The sequence below is a fragment of the Fusarium sambucinum genome, chromosome IV (assembly GCF_050947815.1).
Source record: "Fusarium sambucinum isolate potato_lamoka chromosome IV, whole genome shotgun sequence".
Classification (NCBI taxonomy): domain Eukaryota; kingdom Fungi; phylum Ascomycota; class Sordariomycetes; order Hypocreales; family Nectriaceae; genus Fusarium; species Fusarium sambucinum.
This window is the reverse complement of record NC_139291.1, coordinates 4370043-4397737: the sequence shown is the minus strand read 5'-3', so window position 1 is coordinate 4397737 and position 27695 is coordinate 4370043. Positions and strand designations below refer to the sequence as shown.

The 27695-nt window shown below is 46.7% G+C and overlaps 12 protein-coding genes across 12 annotated transcripts; 2 read left to right on the top strand and 10 right to left on the bottom strand.

Annotated features, from left to right (window-relative positions):
* Positions 1–1986: 1986 nt before the first annotated feature.
* On the top strand, positions 1987–3510 carry FSST1_001477 (uncharacterized protein; the record flags this gene model as incomplete). Its single annotated transcript, XM_083227376.1, has 1 exon — positions 1987–3510. One exon carries the CDS (start codon positions 1987–1989, stop codon positions 3508–3510), a length of 1524 nt encoding a protein of 507 aa, XP_083091659.1.
* Positions 3511–5223: 1713 nt separating this feature from the next.
* Positions 5224–5942, bottom strand: FSST1_001476 (uncharacterized protein; the record flags this gene model as incomplete). Its single annotated transcript, XM_083227375.1, has 5 exons — positions 5224–5259; positions 5312–5448; positions 5496–5627; positions 5679–5794; positions 5851–5942. 5 exons carry the CDS (start codon positions 5940–5942, stop codon positions 5224–5226), a joined length of 513 nt encoding a protein of 170 aa, XP_083091658.1.
* A 303-nt stretch (positions 5943–6245) lies between these two features.
* Positions 6246–8522, bottom strand: FSST1_001475 (uncharacterized protein; the record flags this gene model as incomplete). The annotated part of the gene is made up of 7 exons (XM_083227374.1): positions 6246–6605; positions 6657–7564; positions 7619–7947; positions 7995–8117; positions 8166–8237; positions 8292–8411; positions 8467–8522. 7 exons carry the CDS (start codon positions 8520–8522, stop codon positions 6246–6248), a joined length of 1968 nt encoding a protein of 655 aa, XP_083091657.1.
* A 2683-nt stretch (positions 8523–11205) lies between these two features.
* Positions 11206–11715, bottom strand: FSST1_001474 (uncharacterized protein; the record flags this gene model as incomplete). The annotated part of the gene is made up of 1 exon (XM_083227373.1): positions 11206–11715. One exon carries the CDS (start codon positions 11713–11715, stop codon positions 11206–11208), a length of 510 nt encoding a protein of 169 aa, XP_083091656.1.
* A 702-nt stretch (positions 11716–12417) lies between these two features.
* FSST1_001473 (and other transporter-domain-containing protein) lies at positions 12418–14254 on the bottom strand (the record flags this gene model as incomplete). Its single annotated transcript, XM_083227371.1, has 3 exons — positions 12418–13581; positions 13628–14030; positions 14085–14254. 3 exons carry the CDS (start codon positions 14252–14254, stop codon positions 12418–12420), a joined length of 1737 nt encoding a protein of 578 aa, XP_083091655.1.
* Positions 14255–16136: 1882 nt separating this feature from the next.
* On the bottom strand, positions 16137–16877 carry FSST1_001472 (transcriptional regulator PAI 2-type; the record flags this gene model as incomplete). The annotated part of the gene is made up of 1 exon (XM_083227370.1): positions 16137–16877. One exon carries the CDS (start codon positions 16875–16877, stop codon positions 16137–16139), a length of 741 nt encoding a protein of 246 aa, XP_083091654.1.
* A 1678-nt stretch (positions 16878–18555) lies between these two features.
* FSST1_001471 (uncharacterized protein) lies at positions 18556–18963 on the bottom strand (the record flags this gene model as incomplete). The annotated part of the gene is made up of 1 exon (XM_083227369.1): positions 18556–18963. One exon carries the CDS (start codon positions 18961–18963, stop codon positions 18556–18558), a length of 408 nt encoding a protein of 135 aa, XP_083091653.1.
* A 14-nt stretch (positions 18964–18977) lies between these two features.
* Positions 18978–19834, bottom strand: FSST1_001470 (uncharacterized protein; the record flags this gene model as incomplete). Its single annotated transcript, XM_083227368.1, has 2 exons — positions 18978–19616; positions 19673–19834. 2 exons carry the CDS (start codon positions 19832–19834, stop codon positions 18978–18980), a joined length of 801 nt encoding a protein of 266 aa, XP_083091652.1.
* A 311-nt stretch (positions 19835–20145) lies between these two features.
* On the bottom strand, positions 20146–20685 carry FSST1_001469 (acyl-CoA N-acyltransferase; the record flags this gene model as incomplete). Its single annotated transcript, XM_083227367.1, has 1 exon — positions 20146–20685. The coding sequence occupies one exon, from the start codon at positions 20683–20685 to the stop codon at positions 20146–20148; it is 540 nt and encodes a 179-aa protein (XP_083091651.1).
* Positions 20686–21063: 378 nt separating this feature from the next.
* Positions 21064–23163, bottom strand: FSST1_001468 (Zn(II)2Cys6 transcription factor; the record flags this gene model as incomplete). Its single annotated transcript, XM_083227366.1, has 6 exons — positions 21064–21259; positions 21309–21848; positions 21899–21985; positions 22034–22870; positions 22928–23023; positions 23078–23163. 6 exons carry the CDS (start codon positions 23161–23163, stop codon positions 21064–21066), a joined length of 1842 nt encoding a protein of 613 aa, XP_083091650.1.
* Positions 23164–24314: 1151 nt separating this feature from the next.
* FSST1_001467 (TauD/TfdA dioxygenase family protein) lies at positions 24315–25512 on the top strand (the record flags this gene model as incomplete). Its single annotated transcript, XM_083227365.1, has 3 exons — positions 24315–24540; positions 24596–25306; positions 25358–25512. The coding sequence occupies 3 exons, from the start codon at positions 24315–24317 to the stop codon at positions 25510–25512; spliced, it is 1092 nt and encodes a 363-aa protein (XP_083091649.1).
* A 118-nt stretch (positions 25513–25630) lies between these two features.
* Positions 25631–27285, bottom strand: FSST1_001466 (Zn(II)2Cys6 transcription factor; the record flags this gene model as incomplete). Its single annotated transcript, XM_083227364.1, has 2 exons — positions 25631–27128; positions 27197–27285. The coding sequence occupies 2 exons, from the start codon at positions 27283–27285 to the stop codon at positions 25631–25633; spliced, it is 1587 nt and encodes a 528-aa protein (XP_083091648.1).
* Between the last annotated feature and the right edge of the window lie 410 nt (positions 27286–27695).

The window sequence follows — 27695 nt, the reverse complement described above, 5'->3', positions numbered from 1 at the left end:
AGTGGCTGGATAGGTACCCGCCGTGCAAGTGTAGTGGATTATAGTTAGTGGCTGGACCCTTTGAGTCGTTTGAGCACGGCATTTTGTATCCTAGCATGATTCGTCGAGGTTGTTGCGCATCCCACGTTTCGAGGTGTCATATACTGAGAAACAGAGGGGCAGTATTACGCCAAGGGAAAGTACCGTGGACATGGCTGCTGTAGAATAACCGCAACTTAGACCGAGTTCAGTTGACTGAGTGAATAGAAGTTGTTGGAGTCGACACGTTGAGAGCTAGCTGTCTAGGGGTGTGATTTAGAACCTCTAGGGGTGATCTAGAGAGGGGGGTTTCTATTTTTCCCTTTGGTCTGGACTCGGGTATCGATAATCTGACGAGATCCTAGCTTGGTGCATCTTTGGGCTTAGACTGGGGGAGGGAAAGATCCGCGGGCGTGGGGCGATTTAGATAGATGTTGTATGCGTGCCTGGATTGTACTGTCTAGACTGTATTCTCGTAAAGACGGGTCAGTTTGAAAAAGGAGCCGCTTCAATTACACTTAGAAAAGGTACCTCTGGACAGCTCCTCTTGCATGTGCGCGTCATCCATAAGTGAGCTAACCCCACGTTGTCTCGGTCCAACGTTTTGGTGAGAGACTAAGGACATGTGAGAAGTGAGGAACTAGAGAGATTAGAATTGGCCATTCTAGACCCTGAAGTGAAGATGGGGAATTTATTTTAGTAGATGAAAGAGAAATGGGAATGTTGTGATATATGATCTGCAACTGTCCATATTCTATTATCTCTCTCTATTTTCAGGGACCATTCAATGTTGTACAAGAGTTTGTGCAACACACACAACTCATTTTGACCGGTTGAAGAGAACACCCTTTTGTTTTGTTTGTATTAATTCTCTCAAATATTATTGCTTTCGGTCTCTTGCATCCTTGGTTGAAAGAATTGACATCCACTCTTACCCCCCAGGTCTCTTTGAAACTTTGCTGTAGAATCGATACGTCATAGAAGTAAGCGAGGTGCGCAACAGAAAGAGGAGAAGAGACAAGAACCTCGTCAACCGGTGTAAACAAAACAAACAGATCAAATCAAACCCCTCTTCCTACGGGCTGTTGACGATTCCGGGCGTCTACTCTTAGAGATGCAACAATCTCGACCCATCCTATCGGTATTTGGCACTGCACACAGTCTATTCACAAAATCTCTCACACATGGTGGTGATACATAATACTACCCGGGAGCAACTTGTGCAACCACAAGAAAACATCGTGGGTGTTGCAATTGGTGCATGTACGTTCTCTACTGCACATGAGACTTGAAGTAGAAGCTCGTTGTGCTTTACCGGTGTGGAAACCCGCATGTGGGATCATATGCAGAAAAGGACAGAACAAGAATGGGCATTAATATGAATGTGAACGGAAAAGACAGAGAGAAATGCAATGTCAATCACAAAGTCTCAAACAATATCCGCTTTGGATCGAGGGCGGAGCTTATATTCCTGACGATCAAGCTAAGATCTATCCCCTCTTTCCGTCTTGTTTCTAGCTCTTTCTAATGTTCATATTCGATCTAGATCGGTTTTAGTAGAGGGAGTGTCTTCTGGAGGGACCCCGCTAGTGGGTAACAGAAAAAATGGCAACCCAAGTCTTGGGATATAAAAATAAGTCGTCTAAGAACCATAGTCTAAAGAGCATAAAGTGGCCTACTAATTTAGTCTCTTCTGATTCGAGCAGTCAATTTTTCTGATACCCTGAGGCCCCGGAATGCGTTGCGTCGTGATTTGCGCCACTGAACGCCGAGAAAGGCGGCGTTTAATGAAACAAGAACTCCAAAATCATGACGTCTTGCAATTGACTTTGTTTGTTCGTTGAGCTTCTGTTCCCCCCGCCATAGCTAGAGCTCCAAGCTTGTCAAGCTCTCTACCATGTTCAAGCAAAGCCAAAGTGAAGCTCGAAATAAACACAATTTACCGTTGCATCTCCAAGTCTACTCACAATGGCAAACCCCGAAACTTCCCGGGTGACCCAATTCACCAAGAACCTTTCTCTGTTTCTTCTCAGCTTCATCTTCTTACCGACAAACCTCTTGTTCGCGTTGATTGCTTTCATATGGAACCGCTTAACCTCGAAACCTCCTACTCCGACATCCCGTAACCAAAATGATCAAGATAATTTGGACAAGACCACGATCCTCGTCACGGGCGTCAACATGGCAAAGGGATTGTCCTTAGCACGAATGTTCCACCGTCGCGGCCATCGCGTCATCGGCGCAGACTGCTACTCCCTCTCTCCCGGTCGCGTTTCCCGTGCTGTTGATGTCTACTACTGTCTACCTGTTCCCTTGGACCCTTCAAAGATGTCGTTGAATGACACCTACCTGAACCGAATCACGGAAATCATCAACTACGAGGATGTTGATCTTTGGGTGTCAGTCTCTGACGTCAATGCCGCGATTGAAGATGCTGCCGTCAAAGAGATCATTGAAGCCCGCACAAGCGCCAAAGCGATCCAATTCGGTATCCAAGATATTCGCAGGCTACACGAAAAGGATGCTTTCATTGAGCACACAAAGTCTTTAGGTCTGACGGTGCCGCATACTGAGGCTGTACAAGACAAGGAGGATATCATCAACTTCCTACGACGCAATGGCGGTCTTGAACTAAAGCCTGGCGCGAGACAATATATTGTTAAGCCTGTTGGTGTAGACGACGTTGCCCGCTTCACGATGCCTCTCCTTCCTCTATCCTCAGAAGACGCTACCCTGGCGCGCATCGACACCATCCCATTCGATACGGCCAAATGCTCCTTCATCATCCAAGAATACATTACCGGTCCAGAATTCTGCACGCACGCACTTATTATCCGAGGTCGCGTGTGCGCTTTTGTCGCGTGCCGCTCTGCAGATGTTCTCATGCATTACTCTGCTCTCCCTGCCGACTCTCCGCTTAGCAAGGCTATGCTCGACTTTACCCTAAAGCAGGCTGAGGATGGTGGCGAGAACTTTACTGGGCACATGAGCTTTGACTTCTTGATTAATAAGGAAGATGAAGATGGTACTCGATCTGGCGCCGAGAAAGACGTTACGATATACCCCATTGAGTGCAACCCCAGAGTCCACACAGCGACAGTTTTGTTTAACAATACCCCCGAGATTGTCGACGAGTACCTTTCTGTCCTGTCACCTTCTTCTGAGCGTAGATCGCTTTCAAAGCCCCCTCTGTACCCTGTCAATCCTCAAGATTACTACTGGGTCAGTCAAGATCTGATCGAGCTTGTTCTCTGTCCATTCTACCACACTCTTTTCCGGGGAACTACGGGACTGTCCCATGTTTCAAAATCGATTCATGCCTTTGCACAGCATCTAATATACTGGAAGGATGGCACCTTTGAGTCTTGGGATCCTATGCCTTGGTTGTGGATGATGCATGTCTACTGGCCTGCGCAGTTTGCCTGGTACATGTCGACTGGGTCTGTTTGGACAAAGCTTAATGTTAGTACTGGAAAGGCGTTCAAGGGTTGAATGTTTCGTATGCCATTGATGGTTTAGTAAGTAGTAATGCAGTTCTTGTACGGTGTATTCCCTTGGAAAGGTCAGGTAGATACCACCAGTAATGGAAGAGGAATTACTTGATGATAACCCATGTAATTAAGTACCTGCTTGTCGATCGTTTCTCCAAATGTACTGTAACTATCCCGTGATCCTGTACGTCACTGCACCACCTTTGAGTAAGAACTCCAAACCATAAACAACGACACTATTCACAAGTTCCACTCTTCGAGCCCATCAACAACCTGGATATCATCAATTATGCACCAATTTATTCCTTTCAAGCCCATTGAACTTCTCCAATGTCTTTTTGAATCAGTCGCTACCACCCAGGCCAGATACGCAGGGATATCCCACCCCACCATATCTGATAAGCCCAAAGGTGTATATACACGCCAGAGTGGTATCCCTATCGTGAGATTGCTCACAGGCCACATCGACCGCCGCCCCCGATTTAGGCTGTTGTCCCAAAACGTCTAACCCTGTGCAACCATTAATTCCAGCCTCCTTCAATCCATGTCATGTGTTTCCTTTTTGCAAAGTAGTGCCCCCCTTCTGCTAGGCCCAGGGGTAAATCTGCACTTGGCCTCATCACTTGTCACCTGCACCCCGTACATGACAGTACTACACCCTCTGCACCCCCGCGTTTAACATATTTCTCCAGGAACCCGGTTAAGAGGCTTGCTTGATGTTGCAACGTCTCTGGTGGCAGGACTGACACGGCAGTTCCTAGCGTCTCGGGCTGTAAGGGAGGGACGGGAGATTGTAACACGTGGCGAGGTACGTTATTTACTTATTCCCGTGTCATGCGAGGCTCATGCTTGATGTATGATGGCACAGAAGTCTTGACACTGTGTGCTCTTCTCTTGTCGTACGGAATCCGTCTTTGATGGTGTGCCAGGGTAGGCGGGCTGTTCTTCTGTAAAGGTCCAAGGTATTTCCCGTTTAGATAGGGCTGTTCTACATTTCTTATCATGACTGCCTACTATCCTTCGGTCTTATGACGTCTTTCTTCAGCACAATTAATAGTCCGTAATTGATGAGCCCAACTATGCCTTCGCAAACGTAATTAGGTAGATGTCCCCGATCACTTCAATACCGTGTTTATTTAACCTCATAAGATAAACGTATTGAACTAACTTAACTAAAGATTGAACAGTAAGGTTAGTATGGACTTTCTCTTTCATTCGTTTGTTTACAAAAAAACAACGGCTGAGCTAAATTACAAGATCACCCCGACCAAGCTAGTCGCAGAGCTGCATATCCCACCAACATGTAAGAATGAGATTTCCACAAGAGTCAAGTATTTTAAAATAATCTCCGCATAAAATTATCGTGAAAATCGATAGGAAATTCAAAGAATGGGTTTTACAGGTGATACAACAGACCGAGATTACACGAGAATCTATCGATCACAGGACTGCACAGTCGATGATTGGTTGAGGTTCGTCAAACCTCTCTTCATTATGAGCATGTTGGCAAAGGAAGATTCCCTATTTTGATAGATTTATCTTTATCGAGCAAGAAGCCAACAAATGCAAAGGTGCCTCGACCCAGTCATGTCCGGCAGCATATACCGAGGCTTCAAACTAAACATACTATCAACCTTGAGTCGGACATAACTGAAATACGCTTTGATTGCTGAGATATGTTATCCTTGACAGCCAAGGTTAGGTAACCTGTAATTTAGGGGCAAGCCTCTTCACAAAGCGTCACATATCCCTATACCCCGTCATTAACATCGGGCAAATCTGCAAGGAAAGATACAACTTACCAAGTCCTTGCCCGGCTGATCCTTACAATCGCTTGACAAGGGAAAGTAGCGCTTGACGGACCACAGAAACGTGAGAGGATTGTAGTTAAAGACATACTTGGCATCCGGAGCTTCTTTGCGGAAGATATCGATAGTCTCTGTGTCACATTAATACTACCACCCCTGTTCAACGTCAGGTCATTACCTTCAAAAAGTCCGATGACATCTGGGATTTGTGATCCCCTCACACCAAAGCCTATACCAGCGGCGTGCCAGTGAACGTCCTTCATCTGATCAACGAATTCATTTGGTGGCATCTCGGGTCCTCGCCAAACAGCTAAATAAGTTCGTCAGCAGGTCTATCCCTCTTGCGTATTACTGTTCTTACCCCGAACATTATATCCAGCCTCCCGGAGTTCACGTGTGTGGTTAAAGATTTGCTCCTCTACCAGCTTGGCGTCGTAGCCTTGCTGAGTAACATATTGATGACGACCTGGCAAACCACTAAACAAAAACAAATCATTAAATACTGCAGTAGTAATAAAGACGGATCTCCTTACGTGTAAAAGACGTTTACTTCACCACAACCAAACAGTGTTGTGGCCGCGCCAAATAGAGAGTTGAAGGCGAGGATGGTTTGTTCAGCACGCATAATGGCTCCCTTTTAGTATGGATGCGAAATTGATTTTCTGCTTTTGAGGAGGGAAATGAGAGATTTATACCAGTATGAGTGTCGCGCTAATGCCGACGCCACTGCTTAAGCTGAAGTCAATTCTGGCTAATCGCGAAGAGCTTCAGCTCAGCCAGAGACTACCGATTGTGATTTCTCAATGTTTCACTTCTGCATTACAGCTTCTACGCCACTGGAAGCACGGGCGTCATCTGATGCGCTGACTGTGGGTAGTGTCGAGGATCACAACAGTAAATGGACGGGATTCCATATGTACTAAACTACCTACGAAATGTTGACTAACAAAGAATCCGAAAAGAACTGATCCAAAAATGGCTCGCCATAAATATCTTCCAAATCAAACAAGTTATGCTCAGGGTCTGGCACTGGCGCGCTCTCAACTTCGTTGTTGATGGGATGTACAAACTTGGTGGCAACTCGTATCGTAGCACTCGTCGTCGCGTGAGAGCCTTTCTCCTTTGCCGCACTACACAAATTGGCCCAATCAACGCCCGATATAGCAGGATCAAGCAGTTCCCACATCATGTCGGGTTCAAACTTGATAGTTGAGCTGGTCGATTCGTCCTCTTGGGGTGTTTGTTGCTGCTTTGCTACTTTGACGTTGAGGGTTCGTAGAATTTCGAGCTATAATTTGGTCCTGTTAGAAAAGAATATCGACGAGGGATAAGGAATTACCTTTTCAGCGATATGAGGCCACTTCCTTGCCAAGTGTCCCAAGAATGTCTCGCAAGTTATCAAATTCTCTTTTGCCTTCTCTGAAACTTTGCGATCCCTTGCGAATTGGAAGATCCACAATATTGACACACAGCCAGCAACAGCTTGTCCGATCAAAGGGTCATTGACTTCGAACTGGCGATCTGCGCACATTTGAACCAGTCGGGAAACCCATTCTGCGTGGAACAGCGCTTGGTCAACTGTGTTTTGTAGGAATGATCGTGGTTGGAAGTTTCGGCCTGCTCTTCGAAGAGCGACAAGTTGAACGAAGGGATTGTTGAGGACGGCTTGGGTCGCGTGCATCATTATTTGGAACGATACCCATGGTGCCCAGTATTCTCGATGTTCGCTCAGATCTTCCGAGGGTTGATCGGGGAAAGGCGCGTTGCGGATGAGATGTCTGTGCGACGTGATGTTCTCAAGTTCGTACAACTTGACGGTGAGTTGGCTGTGCCTCGAAGTTGCTAACCATGGATACTCGTTGGCTCCGTTTCGGATGTCTCTCAGATAAGATATTATGCTCCCCCAAACCGAGACGTACCCCAGGCATGTCGCGTTAACCCCTACATCTTGAATGTTTCCCTCATACGCGTCAGTCAAGTCGGCGCAGTAGCTCTTCATGCCGTGGGAAGAATGCAACGGCGTTGGACGCGACACGCTTTTCGGATACGCTGGGGCGCCTGTGATTTCAGACAAGGTGTTGCAGTTGGGAATGAAGGTGCTCTCCAGGATGGCGATACTCCAATGGCACCTTGAGATTGTGTCGTCGGAGTGTCGAGAGTTGACATCAGTCTTTGAGTGGGATAGTCGAAGAGCTTCGAGTTTTGCTGCCATTCCAACCATCATCCAGGCTCGAGATGTCTTTCCGGCTAGGTTCCGTCGTGTCAAAAGCTGTGTGCATACAATGCGCGGAAGCGACTTACCGATATGATCACAAAGAGCGAGCAGACACAGAGTTTGCATCACCTCAAGTTGCGCAAGTCCCTCAGCTGCCATGTCAACGACTATGCTCCGCGCGGAAGTAGTATAGTACTCAATCGCCTTTGCCTCAAGACCATAGTAGAAGTTATGACTCGTAAAATTCAGGGTGAGGGCCAGGAAACTCCATCGGAGATAATGCGGTAATGTGCCAATCTTCAATTGGAGACGTCGTGGATCGAAGAGTGGAAGTGGTTGAAAGTAGAGCTTTTCGCGGTAAGCGCCTACGAAATCACTAAGTAGATCTACTGGCGGTTCTGGATTCGCTGGTGACCTGTTCTTTTGTTAGTAATGGATGGAGTATGAGGCTAGGTGTCTTACCATGATGGAGAATCAGACAGCATGGCTGTTATCGGAGGTAGCTGCTGGTGAATGCTATTTGATGAGCCGGCTCTACTATGCCAGCTGTTGACATCTTCTCCCTCGCCTCTTTTCGTCAAAGATCTGGAATGTGATCAGTCATGGGTTTCCACAGGAGATCGGGCAGCATACTCGGGTTCGCGACTATAAGATTCACCCGATGTACTTGGTGAGATACCATTCTGTTGCGCTTTGAGGGGTCTGCTAGAAGATCTTCAGCCCCCATGGAATCAATGCTGTTCTGATAAAAATAATTACAAAAATGGTCTTGGGTTGCTGTTGTTGACATGATTGCGAGGAAGATAAGTGCAAATCTCATTCGCAATACGACAATGCGAACAACCCGGCTTTTCGGCAGGACATTTGATCTTTTTCTGACTAACAATCATCAGTTATCATGTCCTCCCTCACATTAATGTTTTTAGTGCCTTACCGGCAGCGCTCGCAGGAACGTCTCACACGTGGTTCGCGCGTCTTTGTTCGTGGCATGGGTGTTTATAGTTCGGAATTCCGGGACATGAAAAGTAAAATAAATTCCGGGCGTGAGCTGAAGATGATGTACTTGATGTCAGCCGAGAAGTTCGGTCATTGATCGGGATCAGGTTAGTTCAGAGGACTGTAGAGGGATATGATTCGTTAGATAACCAGATAAGCGAGATAAGATTATGGATATTGAATACCGAGTCACTTGATCGGCTTCGATCCCGACATAAACAACTTACCCTGACTACCTGAGCCGAACAATCACACCCATATTACGAGAGTCAATACGAATGTTTAACTATGTCTTTAATACTTTATTTTAAAATTCGATCAATACTTTGCAAGTCCCATAATGTGTTTTATAACTGCATAGGTCTGTATTCCTTGAACTATTCTATTTTCAGGTAATTGTTGATTTGCTGTCAAACCCGCTGCCAATACCCATCATCATTTATCTTTTTTACAATTTTTGCACTGCGAGGGGTTGACTTGTTCATCGATACTCCCCGCTTTGATATCACCGCTACACTTTCCATTTTTCTTCAAAGATGGGCATGCGCGTTTGATGGATTTCTTGGTTAAAATGAGGCGATCGCAACGATCGCAAAGAAGATTGGTTTGGACTACCCAACACATGGCTTGTTTTGTTTTGTAGATGTATGTTTTAGGAGAGAATTAGGAATATTGAGTTGACTTTTTATACCTAAATCTCGATGATATGTGAATCATTTAATGGCGGTCTGCTGGCTTCATTTTTTTCGCGTAATTAAGACCCCATCATCACGCAGAGCTTGGTGAAAATCACCAACAGTATAATAAAACCATGAAGATTGGAGCAAAAGTGTCTTTTTATTCAAAAACCAGCTAGATGCTCATGTTGTTGTTTGACGATCCTGCATCAACAACAACTAATCACTTCGAGTACCCATCTAAGGTCTCTCTCCTAAATTCATGACTTTTCCTTCTCGTTCTTATCCTTATTGAAATTCTTGCAAATCTCGCAATCGGGATCGTCCACATACTTGTGTTCCACCAGGGTTGTTGTCGCCTCTGTGCAGATCCCTTTCTTCTTGTATGTATTGCAAGGACGTTTGATCGAGCTCCTGTCCATAATGGACTTGGAACATCCCGCGCACATCCATCTGGTTTCGACGGTTTGACACATATTGAACGATTTGGATGTTGGATTCTTGGCAACGCGTTGGAACGAGTGGTTGGAGATTTTTGGTGTTTTAGAACTGGTTTTGGTGGAAGCTGGGATATAACGTGCAAATGACAGGGCAGGGGTAATGTGTTTTATAGTCACTTTGGTAGAGTTTGTTGTTCACAAAGTTCACAGAACAAGAGTTTAAACAACTACTGAATCTTATTGTCTTTCAGAAACTATTCACGCTTCGACATCCAAGGTCTAATTTCATCGTCTAAATCTGTCGGTGGCCTTTTTCGCGGCTGATCACAGAACGTACACCAAGGATGATACATGTCAATCGTCTCATATTCTGTAGTTCTCTGTTCCCGGCAGATGCCTATTTCCGACTGGCTTTTGCATTTCTTGATCAAGTACGTGTGTTCCTTGATGGGCTTTTGGCAATATTTGCAAACCCATTTCTCTGTTCTTTGTTTGCACATATTGGGTTGTTCTGAGATCTTGTGTCTTTGTTGTGTTGGCAGATGGCTGTTCGATAGTGGTAATTTGGTGTAGACTGACTAGACACGGGAATCAAGCTGTATTTATACGCTATAAGTTCTGCAATGAGAGAAAGATTCAGCGCATTTGTGAACTTCAAAGTGACAACTGAAATATATCCTGAGCATGAACGTTAAGATAATGATAGTTATTCATGTTGTGTTATACCTCGAAAGTGTTAAACATGCAGTGTATGACTACATATGCTCGACCTTGGTTGAACCTTTTTCAGCATCAAAAGCCAGCTTTTACATTTTGAAACCTTGAAACATCTGTCTAACAATTACTAAGCACGGTAATACCTATTTTTAATCAGGGTAGAGGTATGTTCAATGAACGTCACAATGAACACTTTACAATCTCACAGGACAGTTGGCCCAGGCACTTCGTTCCTTGTTCACCGATTGTTTCCTTTCTTGTCCGTCTCCTTTGTCCTAGCACCACAAGCACAAATTTACCATATTAGTGTTGGGCATCGCATCGCGCTGCTCGTAACTATCTATGTCTCTATTTGCACTCCTGGCGAATCAGCAATGTCGTGCCGTTCAGATGTAGTGCCCGGCAACTGGCACTACAAACATGTCTTGGAGTTTTTGTACAGTGTTCAGAGAATGGGGTATTGGTGATAGTCAACCTTTGCTATTATAGTAACAGATCTCTAACGGTACTGTTTGAGCTTATATCGGTGACTATTCCCTCATTCATTTATGACTCTCCCTGCTTCCTTGCCCCCATTTCACGCTTGCCCCCCGGGTTGAACGTCTTAGTGATATCGCTATCAAACATATCAAGCTCAGAGGCTGGCAGCTGAGACGGAACTCATGTGTTGGCGATACTACTCGAGAAATGATGCGAATGTTCGATGATCTTTGCAGATATTAGCAGACATTCAATTGGAAGACATGACGAAGAACAGACTCACAGATATCATGCGTCGACAGTATTACTTAATGGCACATGTCGCATCGCTTGCAGGGCTGTGCAGGGCTGTGCAGCCCCTCATTAGTTACCACGTCGGCCGCGACCACGACCACGAGCGCGACCACGTCCACGTCCACGACCTCGTCCACGGCCACTTGAAGTTTCCTCCTCGATGATGTCCTCCTCAACCTCGTCAAACCATTCACCAGCTTTAACGTTGGGATGTCCGTCAAGCCAGTTCTCGACACGACCATGCTTCTCCATGTTCACCCGGTTGTCGACATCGTCGATGAGCTGCTTCATGATGAGTGTATCATCGCTCTCGGTCTTGGGCGGAGGCTGCTCTACCATCTCCTTCGCTTCCTGGTCGATGGTGGCCTGGATTCGGTCATCAAGCATACCTCGCTTGATAGTGCAGGGGAGACAGTGAGTCCAGTCAACCCATTCGACGTTCATGTTGACGGGGTAAATGATGCTGCAGTAGGGCAAGCCGCGGTTCTTGTTCTTGCAATTTTGATCAACCTTGAGGCAGTGATCGATGTCCTGCTTGCAAGTCTCGCAACGGGTGAAGTATGCGGACGTTTTGCACATGGTGGTGGTTTTTCGTACGCTATGATGCTGCAGATTCGATAGAGGATACTTGGGAGGAAGCTTGGATGATGTTCGGAGTCTTGTGAAGGGGAAAGAATTCCGGCATCTCGAAAGAAGTTTTATAATGTTTCCTAGAAGGGCAGTGAAGAGCGCATCTTTTGTGACCCTGAGGGCACGATGACCATTGTTTCTGCATCGTCAATAGTTTTAGAGGGAGTGATTAGCAGACTGGGCCCGCCTTTGGCCTGTTCCATAATCAGTTCCATTGTCTGAACAGCGGGGAATTTCGAACATGGTGAATAGGCCAGGCTTGTTGCATTGAGAGCAGAAGCTGGAGGTAATGGCTCCGCCACTGCCAACTACCGCCAAGTAACCCAGACTGTCATTAAGAACAATAGTGGCTATGAGAAAGCTGTGCTCACACATTATTTTGACAGTGATCGAAAATTACCGGAGGTAAGAATTATGTATCTTTGGAAAGGCGAGATAGAGGATGCTGCCAGTGCCCATTATCTGTCTAGGTTGGCCTACTGTGGTTCATTACAGTACGAATGAGCTTTTACATGCATCGCAAATACTTCGGAGACCTTTAAATGTGTACATTATTTGTTGATGGTATTTCATGGGTCGGTAAGTGCTATACAATCTGAAACTTGTCATCGGACTCATTCATCGTCATCATCTAGTTTCATTATAATCCCTCTACTCGCGGTGAGAAGCTCCAGCATTCTCCTCTTTCCTGTGCCCGTGGCCACCATCAGTGACACCCGAAGGACGTGCCAGAGTCTCATCATCACTCGAGCCACCGTGAACAGCAGTCTCGATGTCCGTACCAGCCTGCTTTCGAATCCTCGACATCTCCTCGGGAGGAGGCGGCACCCACTTGGCACTCTTGATGGGGTTCACTTTTTCAAGATACATAGTATCAATCTCCTCAAGCGTGCGACCCTGGCCCTCGATGACGAAGAAGTAGACGATAAATCCACCGAGAAGGTTGCATCCAGCAAAGACGTATCCATAGCGGAAGTCAATGTCTTTTGTGATGAACGGTGTGAAAAATGCCAGCAGGAAATTCCAGAGCCAGTTGCTGGCAGTAGCAAGAGCCATGCCCTTTGCTCTGTAGCGCGAAGGGAAGATCTCAGCCATGATGGTCCAGATCATAGGTCCCCAAGTCGTCGCGAATCCGAGAATGAAGAGACAGGCAAAGACTATCATGGCAACACCTGCGCCCTGGGTTGTGGAAGGATCTTCGCGATCGAGCGAGAAATGGCCAACCGAGGCAAAGATGAGGAAACAGATAAACATCCAAGTACTTCCTGCGATAAGAGACTTGCGACGACCAAAGTGCTCGACAATGTACAAACCGATGAATGTAACCAAGAAGTTGATGGTGTTGAGAATAATCTGTGTCTTGTAACTGTCAATGGAGACAGAGGCAAAGATGGTAGTACCGTAGTAGAAGAAGTAATTGGCACCCGTAAGCTGTTGAAACATCTGGAGGGCCATGCCGAGGAAGATGCGGTACGCCATTCGCGGCGCCTTGAACATTTGTACAAACTCCTTGACGGGGTTTCCCTTGATCTGGCTCTCTGCACGAAGCTTGGATTCGATCTCTTCCATCTGCGTGTGGATTGCCCAGTGGTTGGGTGTGGCGCCGTAGACTTTGCAGAGGGTGTCGCGAGCGCGGTCGACTTTGCCCTTGCGGTAGTCGAATCGAGGTGTGTCGGGGAGGAAGAGAATTCCGATGCCCAGAATGAGGGTGAAGACCCAGCCGAGGCCTATGACGATGCGCCAGCTTGCTGAGTTGTTGCGCTGGTGGGTGACTGTGCCGTAGTTGAAGCATGCGGCTAGGAAGATGCCCATTGTCTGTCTTTGTTAGTCAATGTTGGTTGTTCGGGATGGAAAAACTCACGATGAACAACTGGTAACAACAAACCATGGCACCTCGAATCCATGGAGGAGCAGTCTCGGCTTGGAACATGGGTACCAAAAGCGACAAAGCGCCAACTCCCAATCCAGCGACCCATCTACCCATCATAATCTGCACCCAGTCTCGATTGGACGAGATCTGGATGATAAAGCCAATAGCGATGATCCAGGTCCAGCCAGAAATACTGTACTTGCGACCGATGCGATCGGATACAGGTGCAGCGACGAGAGCGCCGATGAGAGTACCGATGGAGAGAAGAGCGACGATCAAACCTGAGCGTACGGTGCTGAACGCCTTGGTTCCATCGCTGTTGGTTTGAGCAAAGCGGTCGAGAAAGTCGGGCATCTCGAGGAAGCCAGAGATTTGGCCGGTATCATAGCCAAAGCTGCAGTGTGTTAGCTTGTGGGTGTGGATTGTGGAATGGGACAACGCGACTCACAGGAGACCACCCATAGAGACAAAGGTCGCGAGAAGAAAAGATCTTCCAGTGATACGAGGCAAGGGCGAATAGTCGAGTCCAGCTAGGGACCGACGAGCACCAGCTTCCTTGCCCTTTTCTGAGTTGGGATTCTGGTCATCGAAATGAACAGTCATGAAAGATGGCGCCATGATGGGCAGTAGTTAGGCTTGTTAAGCCAGTATATTCTTGATGAGCAAAGTTAGTGATATTCAAATGGGTAGAATGGAGCAGGAGGTCGAGAATAAATAAATAAACAAATACATACTCAAGTCGTGCTCATGACGTTGTGCATCGTCTGTAGGGATGACGGTGATGTCAGGCCATCAAGAGACTGTCCAATAAGGAATAACTGGAGTGTAGATGGTCTCGAGACCATCAAATCGGTCCGTCCCATTTTGGTTTGTAGGGGTTGCCCTCCGACACCCACGGGGGATTGCAAAAGCTGGGGAAATATCCGAGCTAACATCGAAGCATTGCAATGGTATGTAGTTATTAGAGATATTGTTGGTAGATATGACGATGGAATGTGATGCAATTCGACTCTGAATTAATTCTATGGCGCATTATAAAGACAGTGATAGGTTAACAAGTGCCCGGTTTGGGCTGTTTTTGGTGCCTTGAGGCTTGGGAGTGACAGGCTGGGGGGTTTGTAGGTTGCAGCAGCGTTGGTACAGGACCTGGGGATCCCTGCCAGACTAGACTAGAGCCTTATGGACCTTTTTTTTAATGACGACACCCGAGAGATCCGGTCAAAGAAATGGTTTTGTTCAAGACGAGATTTACATTGACAGTCATACACAAGGCATGTCGTTTATTAGTATCTTGTTCTTCAGTATAATAAATAATTAATATGTAGTAACTGCTATATCCTTAGTACCGGTTGGTTCATTCATTATTCTACGTCTTTTAATTACCCCAGACTTTTTCATCGTCAAATCTCTTGGTACTCGTGCCAAGTCATGTTTGCCGATCACGCCGTTCAAATCTTGGCATGAGTAGCAATGACGCCAAGTCTTGTTTCTCCAATTTCTGCTGATCCTTGACCAAAATATATCTTTACCCGTCTTGGATATTCATCTTTTCTTCTTGACATGTCAAGGCCAAGATCCGAACGGTCCTGCCTCGGCCGAAATATGTTTCTGTTCCATTTTTTCTCCATTTCTCCACGACTCTCTCCGCTATTCCCCAGACCCCCCCCAGACACTCCGTCTCGTGTTGTCAGCATCAAGAATGAACAGACCATCGAGTGCATGTTTCCTTCAGCCGCTTCCCCAATGCCCGGTATTCCCACAGCCACGGCGTCATCGGCGTTTATTAATCTCTTTGGCCCTAGAGCTGACCTGCCACCACCCTCTTCATTCCAGCCCTTTACAAACCAGTTTTGTCTGAGACATTAAATTCTGCAATTGGTTCTATTGTATCTCACGTGCTCAATCATTTCTTCCAATCATAAAAACTCGAATTAACCATATTTTAAACTGTTCAGATGTGAATCAACACTAGAGTTCATGAATGGTGTGTGCTGTGGCATGTCATCTATCGGGCTTCGGAGAATTCCAATCCCCTAGTCCAACACCTTGTATCAACCCACATCATGAGTCTTTGCCTTTGCTAAAGAAGTTTACCTCGGATGTCACTGCCGAGTCTTCCGTTTGTCTACCAAAACTTGTCGTTAATCTGCGAACACGCGTAACAAGTATCACTTGACGATGAGGATGATCAATTAATTAAGAAAGGGCCGATAGACTGACAACTCAACCTTTTATTTGCTCAGGTTGATAGACACGAGATAGCCGAACTGACAAATCAATCTATGCTTGGAGTAACCGAGCTTCAACTTCCACATGAGATGGAGTCGCAGGACCTTCTGTTTGGGAGTCATCGCTGTCAGACTTTCTGTAACCCACTCTCAGATTCTGCAAGAATCGCATGATACATGCCCATGTTGGCCGATTGCTGGGGTATGGATTTTTTATCTGTTCTTCATAATTCTTTCGAAAGCTATGGCCTTCCAGACCATCTTGACAATTCTCACCTCCCACGCTCTTGAACAATCTTGGCAATGTCATCACCAGCTTCAGTTCCCAAACTCTCAAAACCCTTAATAACTCCATCTTGATCGCCCTTTCCCATCTCCTGACTCATCTTGAACTTGCCCTCCAACTTGGTCACCTCAATCTCAATCCCAATGATATTCCTCTTGAGCAACTCAACATACTTCTCAGGCGCATCCGTAACCTTCCACTGTGTAGGTCTATTACCACCTGTGTACCCCATTATTTTTGTCTCGCTGTTGTCTGTGAGATCTGAAATAGCCTTGCCGAGAAAGTTTGAAGTCTCCTCGTTATTCTCGTAGTAGATTCGCGCTTTCCCGTAGACCTGCACTGCAGCGTAATTCCATGTAGGCACAACTTTGCCTGTAGCAGGTTTCGTCTCGGTATAGAATTTTGGCGTCAAGTAATGATGTGTGGGCTTGGTAAAAATGACGAGAATTTCGTCCTCGAGAAAGCTTTTGAGTCCCGGGTTTGAGGTACAGTGCTCTATCATGGCTTTGCTCTGTGGGTTCTGTCGCGCCAGATGACCTCTTAAACGGCCAAGTTCGGTTTCGCTTGATTCATCTTGAACGTCGAGGAGGAATGGAATATGGCTGCTTTGTAGAAACGAATGTGTTGGGGATTTGATTCCGGTTGTAAGCATTCCGAGTGGGTTTTCGTGGATGAGACGACGAAGGACACGGAGGTCTGTCTCGGCGTGAGTGGCGCGGATATACATGATTGGCTTCAATCGAAGTAATGCCGTTTTTAAGCTTAATTGATGAATGAGTGATTGGATATCTTTTGTAAAGAGGTTGTTGCCAGTGGAAATCGTGGATAATAAAGTCCTGGCGGAGACAGCGGGCCGCCACTCTAAATGACTCCCCGGAAATCTAGAAAGTCTGGACCGGGCCGGTTGTGACCAACGAATCAAGGTTGGAGTCATTCTCAGCAACACCAGCGACGAATCAGGTGCAACATGTTGATCATTTGCTATTTGACCGACGCCCTACCGGAGACACTTCATGTTCTTCTCTCGGGTGTTTTTCCGAAGACCTTTATGGAAGTCCGAGCAACAATGGGGTCTAACTTTTATTATATTTTATGCTTTGCATCTTTCTCTCGAGCAACAGGTAGCTCCGTCTGTTGTACGTGATGCGACCGAAGATCAACGTTCACCATTACCATTAAACTATATGGAAGACCATTCTCAGTATCACCAGAGTAGCACTTTTGAGAAAGAGACCAGATGGCCGTCTTCTGGGAGTTGGGTAGATATCTCTATATCGTCATGGGCAAAACAAAAGAGTAATAACAAAACAAACCGAGAAACCGGTAGCCGTCAGTAACATTGACTCACGCAATTGTCTTGGCTTACAAACCTTGTACTGACGAGATTGGATCTCATGACATGCTGCATGCATATTAAGATATTCATCTTGTAATACCACCATGATCACCATCTTCGATGTCTTCACGGCAAGTAAGGGTTCGCCTAACATCGGAGTGAAGTCCGGTTTGTGAATATCGGAAAACTCATCGTCAGCCAACACCTGCATATGTTCATTGACATATAACTATCAAATCCCGAAGCCTCCACTTTCCGAGATCCTGGCTATGTTTTGCCATTTCATGGTGTTGTTGAAGCACATCAGCTTCGATGGTCTTGATACTATCTAGCCTCTTCTGTGATAATCATCATATTAACTTTGTTTCCAGAAGACTAAATTCAAAACACCAAACATGGAAGGTTGTTCCGGACCTTTATTCTGAACCTGAAACAACAATCACAATGGCCGACCCTCGTTTGGAAAAGAGACAACCTGGAATGTCAAGGTGATCAATCTTCTATTTCTTAGGGTAAATTCTCGTTAAGAATCGATTCAAGTCCAGACACGTCAACCACGGTTCCATCCTGCCAATCCCGTTCCCGTATATCCGTATCTGTCTAACAATTACCCAGCTCGGACTAACCTCTTGGCCAGCTAATTTAGGCTGTTTTATATGTACGGTCACCAACAATGTTAGCAGTCACCTGCAATAGGCACCTGTACAAGCATTAGCATTCACAGCGATACTTGGATGCCGTGGCGCAAGCGAGCCCTGATTTTGCATGTACATAGAAACTATCCAGATGGCTTTGTCGCAGAGTTTGGTGAATTAGTCTACCTGCCCACAAGGACCACTCGGATGTGAATTCGAACAAATGCTAATAGCAAAAGAACATACGTAAACGAACAATAACAGGATTCGAACTACGGCTTATTGTGGCGAACCATAATGCCTTGACACTACTGTAAGTCAACCACCATCGCGTACTGTAGTCTCTAGAGTTTTCATCCCTTCCAATGTCATTTGAACACCCGTTTGAGTCCTCATCAAACAACGAATCCGAACTACCATCACTCTAAATCCATTTAGAATGCTTTAGACTTTCCACCTTCATCATCTTCCATCTCACCACTGCCAATGACTGTCTTATGGAACATGCGATGCTTGACACCGTTCTCAAAGAGGTAGTCAATCTCCGAAAAGGTCCTGCCTTTGGTCTCGGGAATAGCAAACCATGCCATGACAAAGGATATGGACCCTAGCCCGAAGAAGAAGAATCCAATCTTGCCGCCCCAGTTCAGTTGATCTGTATTGTACATGTACGGAGTAAAGAAGTTGAAAGCCCACATGCTAAGGGACTGCCAGGTAAAGGCAATACCGAACGTCTTGGAACGTAGCCGCACAGATGAGACTTCGGATCGGAGCACTGGTACGGGGCTAGCGACTCCGAAACTGTTGAAGAAGCCGACTAGGACGAGGCCTACGCCAACCATCCTGCATTAAATGGTCAGCACATATGATTAATCGCGGATAGTAGTACAACCCATTTTGCAGCCTCAGTCGAGAAACAACCGGCGATAGCCATGGCCAACCAGGCAGCGTTGTCAAGGAAGTGACTAATGAGAATCATCATCCTCCGACCGTAACGGGGAATTGTGTACCACGAGATCACACTTGCGACCATGGTTGACGAGATGCCAACCAAGTTGGCCATGAGAGAGTAGCGAGATGACATGCCAGCCATTGTGAGGAAGTAGGCAGCGTTGACGATGAGAGACATGCCGATACTTTGTTGGATACTTGTGAGGAATCTGGCAAGAAACGTACGACGACGGTCAGTGTTGCGGAAGCACTCGCGGTAGGTAGGGAAGCCCTCATTCAAGGCATTCTGTCCACGCTCTTCCTCGAGTGTCCGCATGATCTGTGCGAGCATTTCGGGCACGCCGAGCCTCTGAAGAGAACGCTGTGCCTTATCAATCTGATTGCGGGATGCGAGCCATGCGGGGCTCTCTGGGAGGACCAATGCGACGAGCATGGCCCAATCGCCGAAGGCCCATTGAGTAGCAAATGGGTTCTGATATGAGTCGCGAGTGACACCATTGGATCCACCAAAGACAACCGCGATGTCGATCAAGTGGCCGAAGCACTAGCAGCAGAGTATTAGCAGGACGGTCTCCAGTTTCTTGTAGTTGCACTTATCACATTGAAGCCATAGAAACTAAGAAAGACTCCACGAAGATGCTTGGGGGTTATCTCAGAAATCCAGGTCTGGCAAGCTGACATGAGAAGACCGCAAGAGGCACCTAACACGAACTTGGCCATCAAGCACGTGTGGAAATTTGCTGATTTCCAGACATCAGTCATGATCATCAGGGTTGATGGAAACAAGAAGGGTATCTTTACCAGGGATCGCAGACCCAAGAGTGCAGGCCATGCGCTTCGTGCTCGGTGGACAAGGCCTGTTCAACGTCGCAAGATAGAGGCGACTGACCGCCAAGGTTAAAACTAAAACAAATTATCAGGTACATGCGTCTTTAAACTGAGTACAAAATAAATATATAAACCCAATACATTTTATAAATAATTGTTAAATGAAAGTTATCTATGTTGTCTTGATTTGGTTCGCACCTCAAAGTTGTAGTCTCATGCAACCCTCTAAATCCTTAATATCCATGCTACAACGACTTGACCAGGATATGGTCCCTCTGCACCACAGACCCAATCGTAAAATCATGGTCTCCAACCTGTTTATAGCCCCATTTCTCATACGCCTTGATCGCCCTGGGATTCTCTTCCCATACCCCGAGCCAGAGGTGTTTGAACCCTTGATCCCTCGCCATACTTTCAATGGTTTTCTCTAACACTTTTCCAACGCCAGTACCGTGCAAGTCGAGGTCAACATATATCCTCTGTAGCTCGACAGTCATGTCCAAGTCCTCTACACAAGGCTCAGTGCTTCCCCGGGTAAGATACGCGAAACCGACAAGCTCATCGTCGGAGTTGGTAGCGACAATGACGTCTTTATCAGGGCTATTGATGTCATTTGTGATTGCTTCTGTTGTGTATGATTCTTCGAGGAAAGCTGCTAGTTCGTGAGGCTCAACCGAGTGGCCGAATGTGACAGAGAAGACACGTGCGCCGAGTTCTGAGATGTGGCTGGCATCTGAGAGAGTGGCTAGGCGGATGCCGACAGGTTTTGATGATTGAACGGCCATTTTTTTGTGTGGTTGGAGTGTTTTCAAAGGGAGGATCTGCAGTAACTGGTATGAATATGTCAACTTGACCAGCAGTCAATATGCGGAGGAGGCCCTGAAAAAGTTTACGGCACAGTGACAAAGAAAACTTGGCTAGTGCGGGGGATCGAGTATTTTAATGATCTAGCCTTGAAGTCCAATTAAAGCCAGGGAATGCAAGAGAGAGATCTTGTCAAAGCCTGGATGTTCTAGAAGGATCTTGCCACATTCTCTCGGCCCCGCTACCGGAGGTTAGTGCGCGCCCTTAATGTCAAATCTGAGAGACAATCGTTCGCCTCTGGATTGACTATTTCCGGGACCGGCAATGTGACCGGGTGCTTTGAAGCTTGTTTATTATCATCATCCACCTGTATCTATACATTTGGCTCTAAGGGCGCGCAGAATGACAACCATCTGCTCAATGCTTGACCCTGGAAACGCCCACCTTTCACAGATCCTGATTCCTTTGTCCTGCAATTGGTTCAGATCTGGGACCCTCAGTGCATCCAGTCTAGAGAAGGCGGCGAATGATAGGAGTAATACCACAGCCATTGTTCTATCGGTCTTATTAGTGGGAGGTTCAAATAATGGCAAGATCTACGTACCCATGCAACAGATTTTCCAACGAGGCTGTGGGCGCGTGGACTGCGTGTTCCACAGCGTTGAGATACCTACGACAATGCACAAGACATTGTCTAGCATTCTCAAGAGTTGCTGGGTTCGGCGACATCCCTGGCGCTAGCGCACAAACCTGGTACAGAAACGGTCTGTAGATAATGTCTCCAGTAGTGTGGTACCGTATAGACACCATGGTATCATCAATACCGATCGGTGGACTGTCCAAATTTGGTCGGATACTATGAGGAAGGAGATGATACCACGCTCCCAGCTGACGGTTTAACTCGTGAGCTAGGTTCGGAAGGCTTGAAAGTGTTTCTTCGGAACTGTCCGCTGGATCTCCTGTCCCTGGCTCGGCTTCGGCGTAAAGAACGTAGTGGATTCGATTCAGGAGGCGGCGGGATGAGAGGTCGGCCAGCCAGCGGTGCATGTAGGGTTCGGAAGGGCCATCAGACCATGGGTAGGGAAGTTTATCGACGATTTTCTCTATGCCGCTACGAGGGAGATGATGTTCTGCTAGGATATCACTGTGCCGGTTAGAGAGACGTTGATATGGAATGATGAGGCGATGGCTCACCATTCAAGTACAAGGATAGCCCAAAAGACACGCAGGATGGACTGGTCTTGGGACCCGCTTTGGCCGTCTCGTAATAGTTTCTCGGATCTGGATCTTAATCAGCATCGCTGTTGGTTGTCGGAAGAGTTAATTCACCTGATCCAATAGTGCTGCACGTCAGTAGAAGCCATATGTACCAACCGCCATGCGAGTAAAGGCCGTGACAAGTAACTGTAATACAGAGCAGCTAGGTACAGAGCCTGGGGTAGAAGAGGATCACCACCAAAGGAACTCAAAGACTCGGTCAGCAGTAGTCGCACAGCTGGTGTGAAGAATCGTATTCCAGGACTCCAGCACGCATCCATGCGATTCGGTGTCTCGGCCGCGACAGTACCAAGAGCTAACACGACAAGCACCAAAGCTGAAGGAAGGTCCGGCTGTGGTCCCCCATCAAGAACGCGATCATACAGCTCATAGAAAGCTCGTTGATCGAGGATAGGATTGAATCGATGGACCAGTTGGAAATAGTTGCGGACGAGATGATCTGTCTCATTCGGAGACAGTGAAGGGATATCGATCTGACTAGCCGGTGTCGCATTCAATCTTAATCCTTCAGGAACCGGGCGTCTCAACTCGATATGAAGAAACAAATCAGGAGGATAGTGACCTAGCAATGCCTTTGCGGGAGCTGAGCGTAGTAGATTCCCTGTCGTCGATGAATGGGACAGGGGTATGTCCATTGTGGTGTTGAAGACATTGTTATTGGCGAATTGCGATAATGATGTTTGCGTCCCAGGGCCTGCTGAATGAACTGACGATGCTGCGACAATGCCATCTTCTGGGCTGATGGCCTCGGCAGGTCTCGGGATGGAATATGGTGTTGGGACTGGACTTTTCTCTCGTTGTCTTGCCAAGGCGGATTGGAATGTCGACTCGAGAGATTCAAGGCGGTCAAAGATTTCATCGACTCTGTCTACCGAGATTGCAATGCGTCTATGTCATTTAGCATAGATCTTCCATCTCAATGGCAATTCGATGTAAACAACATACTTGCTCTCATTGCCTTCATCACGATACTCGCATTCCGAGTTGTTTGCTTCTTCGCATAGCGTACAGACTGGTTGTCGTCCATCACATTTCCTCTTTCTACAAGAGCATCAGTATAAACGACATCATCCAATGATCAAAAGAAGCCAATACCTCTTTCTGCAGTAATTGCAAGCTTTGGCGGCTCGCTTCCGCTTTGCAGAGTCCATCCCTCGTTGGGGTGAGTGTGTCACACTCATGGTAAAATCTCTTGCGGATGGCGGGCGGAAGTTACGGCGGAGACTAGCGGATCTTTCCCGCCTGGAACGAGACCCGCTGCGATTGTTTATCGATAACGGAAGAATTTGAGGCCCGGAGCCGTCATTTCGGAAGGTCGGACCGGCATTCTCGGGGCAAGCTCCGGAGAAGCATCTTGAGCCGGATGTCGCGACGAGCGCGTCACTCACGTGTCTGCCACCAGTGAACCTGTCATGTTATCTTATCTCGATCCCAACAGGTAGTGAGTGAGATTAGATTGGTCACTTGCTGTCGATCAGGCATTTTGCCTACCCCATACCTATTGTGTCGTGAATTTTATGTGACATTTTCAAAATAAAGGCCACAGCAATTGTATCAACAGCAGTTACATCATGTCAACACTTTCACTCTAATTGATTCTACTTAGATCTTGTTTGTCCCTGATGTTGCACTCATACTTGACTACGGCATAAATTATTTTCGATGAAAAACAAGGATTCTTTTCGAACGTGTCTACCTCCATTGAACACACAACAAAGCCAGACGAATAAGTCGAAAACACGATGTGCATTCTTTGAATGCCCTCCACATAATATTACGTGGTTTTAATGATTCCCCCCGGATTTCGCAACAAAAGCACGGGGTGACAAAGTGGATAGCATCTAATCTTGGGGTATTCGCACGCCATTGTTAGTTATGCAGTTCAACCAATGCGAGGTCGACTTGACCGAGAGACCGACGATACCGAACATACGAAACTAATTAATCAGATGCCCGATATAGTTTAGAAGTAGGAATCCATGATTAAAACCGAGCGACGCGCGGAAAGTCAATTGTTATCGCCCAAAGACGTACGAGCGTCAACAAGGCCCCATTCTCTTCATCCAATAGTCTCAAGACTTGATGGTGCCAGAACCTACAACAATGCGCAAGGAAGATCGCGTCATGGCTCTTCACCGTTGTCGGATCTCGTCGGCCTTGATGTGGTTTAACTGGTTGCTGCTGCATGTCGCAACAGATATGACAGATTGTGCCATCATTCCCCCAGGGAATCGAAACTAGCAAGTACTATAAATTATAGCGGTTCAGGCATAGATTCCTTTGAACTGGGCATCACAACTAAGCAACTCTTGTTTGTAATCGGCTAACCAGCATGTCGACTACCACTACTACAGAGACACAGGCACAACGCACTGTCCCGATCAGCCTTCAAGCAAACAAATACCCAGAGCCTTTGAAGGCTTCGGGGGCACTTGACAAGTTTAACTTTGAAGAGTCCACACCCGTCATCGGACGTGAATACCCTACTGTCAACCTTGTTGACGATATCATCAATGCAAAGAATGCAGATGAACTGATCCGTGACCTTGCCATCACCAGTGAGTCATAGGCGCCGTAAATCCCACTGTCGTCCCTTGCCTAACCATATACTAGTTTCCGAAAGAGGAGTCGTCTTCTTCCGTGCCCAAGATAATCTCACGGATGACCTCCACAAGGAACTCGTCCACCGTCTTGGTCAACTCACCAACAAGCCGTCAGAATCAAGCCTTCACATTCACCCTCTTCTCAACGGCAGCAATGAGTTTGGTGTAGAAGACAATGAAATCAGCGTCATCTCATCCCAATCCCACTTCTTCCATGACAAAAAAGACAGAGATGACCGCAAGCAAGGCGCTGCCAGCTGGCACAGCGACATTCAGTTTGAGGAGTACCCAGCGGACTACACAAGTCTGCGCCTAACTACGCTTCCATCCGGTGGTGGTGATACGCTCTGGGCTTCGGGATACGAGCTATATGATCGATACAGCGATCCTTACCAAAAGTTCTTTGAAGGCTTGACTGCGACATTCTCGGGTGAAGGATTTCTCAAGGCCCGGGATGCTCGTCCTGATCATTTCAAGATTTACGAGGAGCCACGTGGTCATCCTGAGAACATCGGCGATGCGCTCCAGACTTCCCATCCCGTGGTCCGTACAAACCCTGTTACAGGCTGGAAGTCGCTCTTCGCAGTGGGCAACTTTCCCAAGCGTATCAACGAGTTGAGTGCTCGGGAGAGTAGAGAGATACTTGAGTCTTTCTACAGACGAATTGAAGAGAATCACGACTTGCAGGTGCGCTTTAGATGGAGAAGCCCTAACGATATTGGTGAGTAATCAAACGTGACAAGTTTTGAAGCAGAAGCTGATCGTTGTGTAGCATTCTGGGATAATCGCAGCGCATTCCATAGCGCCACTAATGATTATGATGGTCTTGGTCCGCGAGAGGGTCATCGTGCTGTTGGTATTGGTGAGAAGCCTTACTTGGACCCCAACAGCCTTTCCAGAACCAAGGCTTTGAGGAAGAAGGATTAAGAATAGATAGGACAGATATAATGATTAGTCGATACATAGCATGTTTATAAAATAGCATATAGACGCTGAAATGGAAGTTCAAGCATTTGTACAGGTTCCTTCACATCCACTAAACATTCTAAGAATAGCATTCTAAGCGCTTGCTTGCGACCCCAGCCTTGCGAGCCAATCCTTCAATCATAGCTGGTATTCCAATAGGCGATGTTAACGGTGGATCAAGTTCGCCATACTCAGACTCGCCATCAGAGTTATAGCAACAGTCAGATCCATCTTCGCCCGTATCCATTGCTGCTAGCGCATGCATCTCAGCCACGTCGTTACTATCAAAGATTCCTTCTCTATGATCCAGCTTTTGGAGCAGATCTAGGGCTCGTCTTCTTGTAGCGTCGTCTGTCGCAAATGCTGCAAATGAAAGACCTGACACGAGGCATCCGTCCAGGGAATATGTAGGTTGTCTCATGTCTATCAAAGGCGCTGCCACTATTTCTGCAGTTTCCAAGAAAGGTAAGAATGGTCGGTTCGTTGGATTTATCCATTCCTCATCCTCATAAGAATATAGGTGCATCTGAAGATCAAATTGGCGAAGTCGAAGCTTCTGGAATTGCCACATTTCTTCATCCGTCCAATGCAGTATACCGTTCAGCGCCAAAGCTTGCAACCGTGCTTCCCATTGTTCAAGTATCTGTTGGAAAGCTTGATCATTCGTCCTGCCGTTTTCCCTGTCGGGGTCATGAGGTGCGAAATCGTGAAGGAACCGCAGCTGATGCAATGCATATGAAGCTTCATCGAGGGTTTCGAAGGGGTCCATATTGTTGGCGCTATGCTTTACATCTTTGGAACACCATTTCTGTATACCAGATAGAGTGGGATCTTTCATGAAGCCAGATGACTCAGGGCAAAGTTGAGAAAACATAACGACTAGCTTCTCCGTCATGGTGGACTCCTCTGGTGTGCTAGGATCTTGAAGTGATTGCAGTATCATGTCACCCGCTGCAAGATGCTTCAGGAGCTCATCGTAACGGCCAGTTAGTCCCTCGCAGGTCATGAAGAGCATGCAACAGATTAAGATGCAGTGCATGTTCCACTGTGTCGGAGATGACATGATGGGGATAATAGACGATATGGCTCTGTTGTAATGTTGTATGACGGGGCGTTGCAGATAATCAGGACGTCCAAAGCCAAGGGAATGAGACATAAATGCTCGATGCGAAGCACCTACTGCAATCATGCTATACCTGATAGCATCGAACTGATATGACATCGGAAGTGCGTAACGCAGCCAGAAGTTGGTAGCGGCAGATGAAGCTGAGAGTTGTTTGGCGGTCCAATGGAGGAAGTGTTGAAGGTATAGTCTCTCCGGGTCCGTCAACAGCGGCGTTTGATCGAAATGATGCAAGGTTGGGTTGACAATTGCGACAGCCTGTGATTGGGGCTCCTGCTTTTTCTTGGGCCCTTTAGAAGCTCTAGGCTTTGGAGGAAGGTAACCGTCGCACTTCATCTTGTCGTCTTGACACCTTTGACAAACAGGTTTGGCTTCGTCACATTTTAAATGTCGGAATCTATCGAAGACGTTATGAGTCTTATAGGAAACTTGTTTCGCAAATTGTTTATACTTACTTGCTATAGAATATGGTGGTCAGTAAGTCTTTTTACGAGAAATAAGACGACAACCTATCAAACTTACCAGGTGAGACATCCTTTTCTGCTTTTAGGTGCTGAGGCACGCTTGAATTTGCCTCCGACTCGAATCGCGAGAGGTTTATTGGCTGCCATTGTGGTAGTATACTCAGAGACTCAGTTGAACACGAGACTACCAATTGGAAATCAAGAATTGAGGTGGGATGGAGAGTAGAACGTTGATATAGCCAGTTCTCCAGGGCTTGAGCCGTTCGTTTTAGCAGCCAATAAGCACAGGTCTCTATGAGTTTCAGTTCAATATGGTAAGAGAATCGTCTCTTGTTAACCTTTTCAATTCCGCTATAGCAAGAAACACCAATCAAATCGCGGAAATTGACCTCTTCAACCCCTGCCAAATGTACCGACACAGCCACGACAGCCTTGATACCGCCGGAGAGTGCGAGGAGTGGAGTATAAAGATATTTATGGAGAATGGCAGTTGAATACGAGAAAACCAATCACATCTCTGCACTATAGACAATATAGTAAATAGTGGACGACGTGGC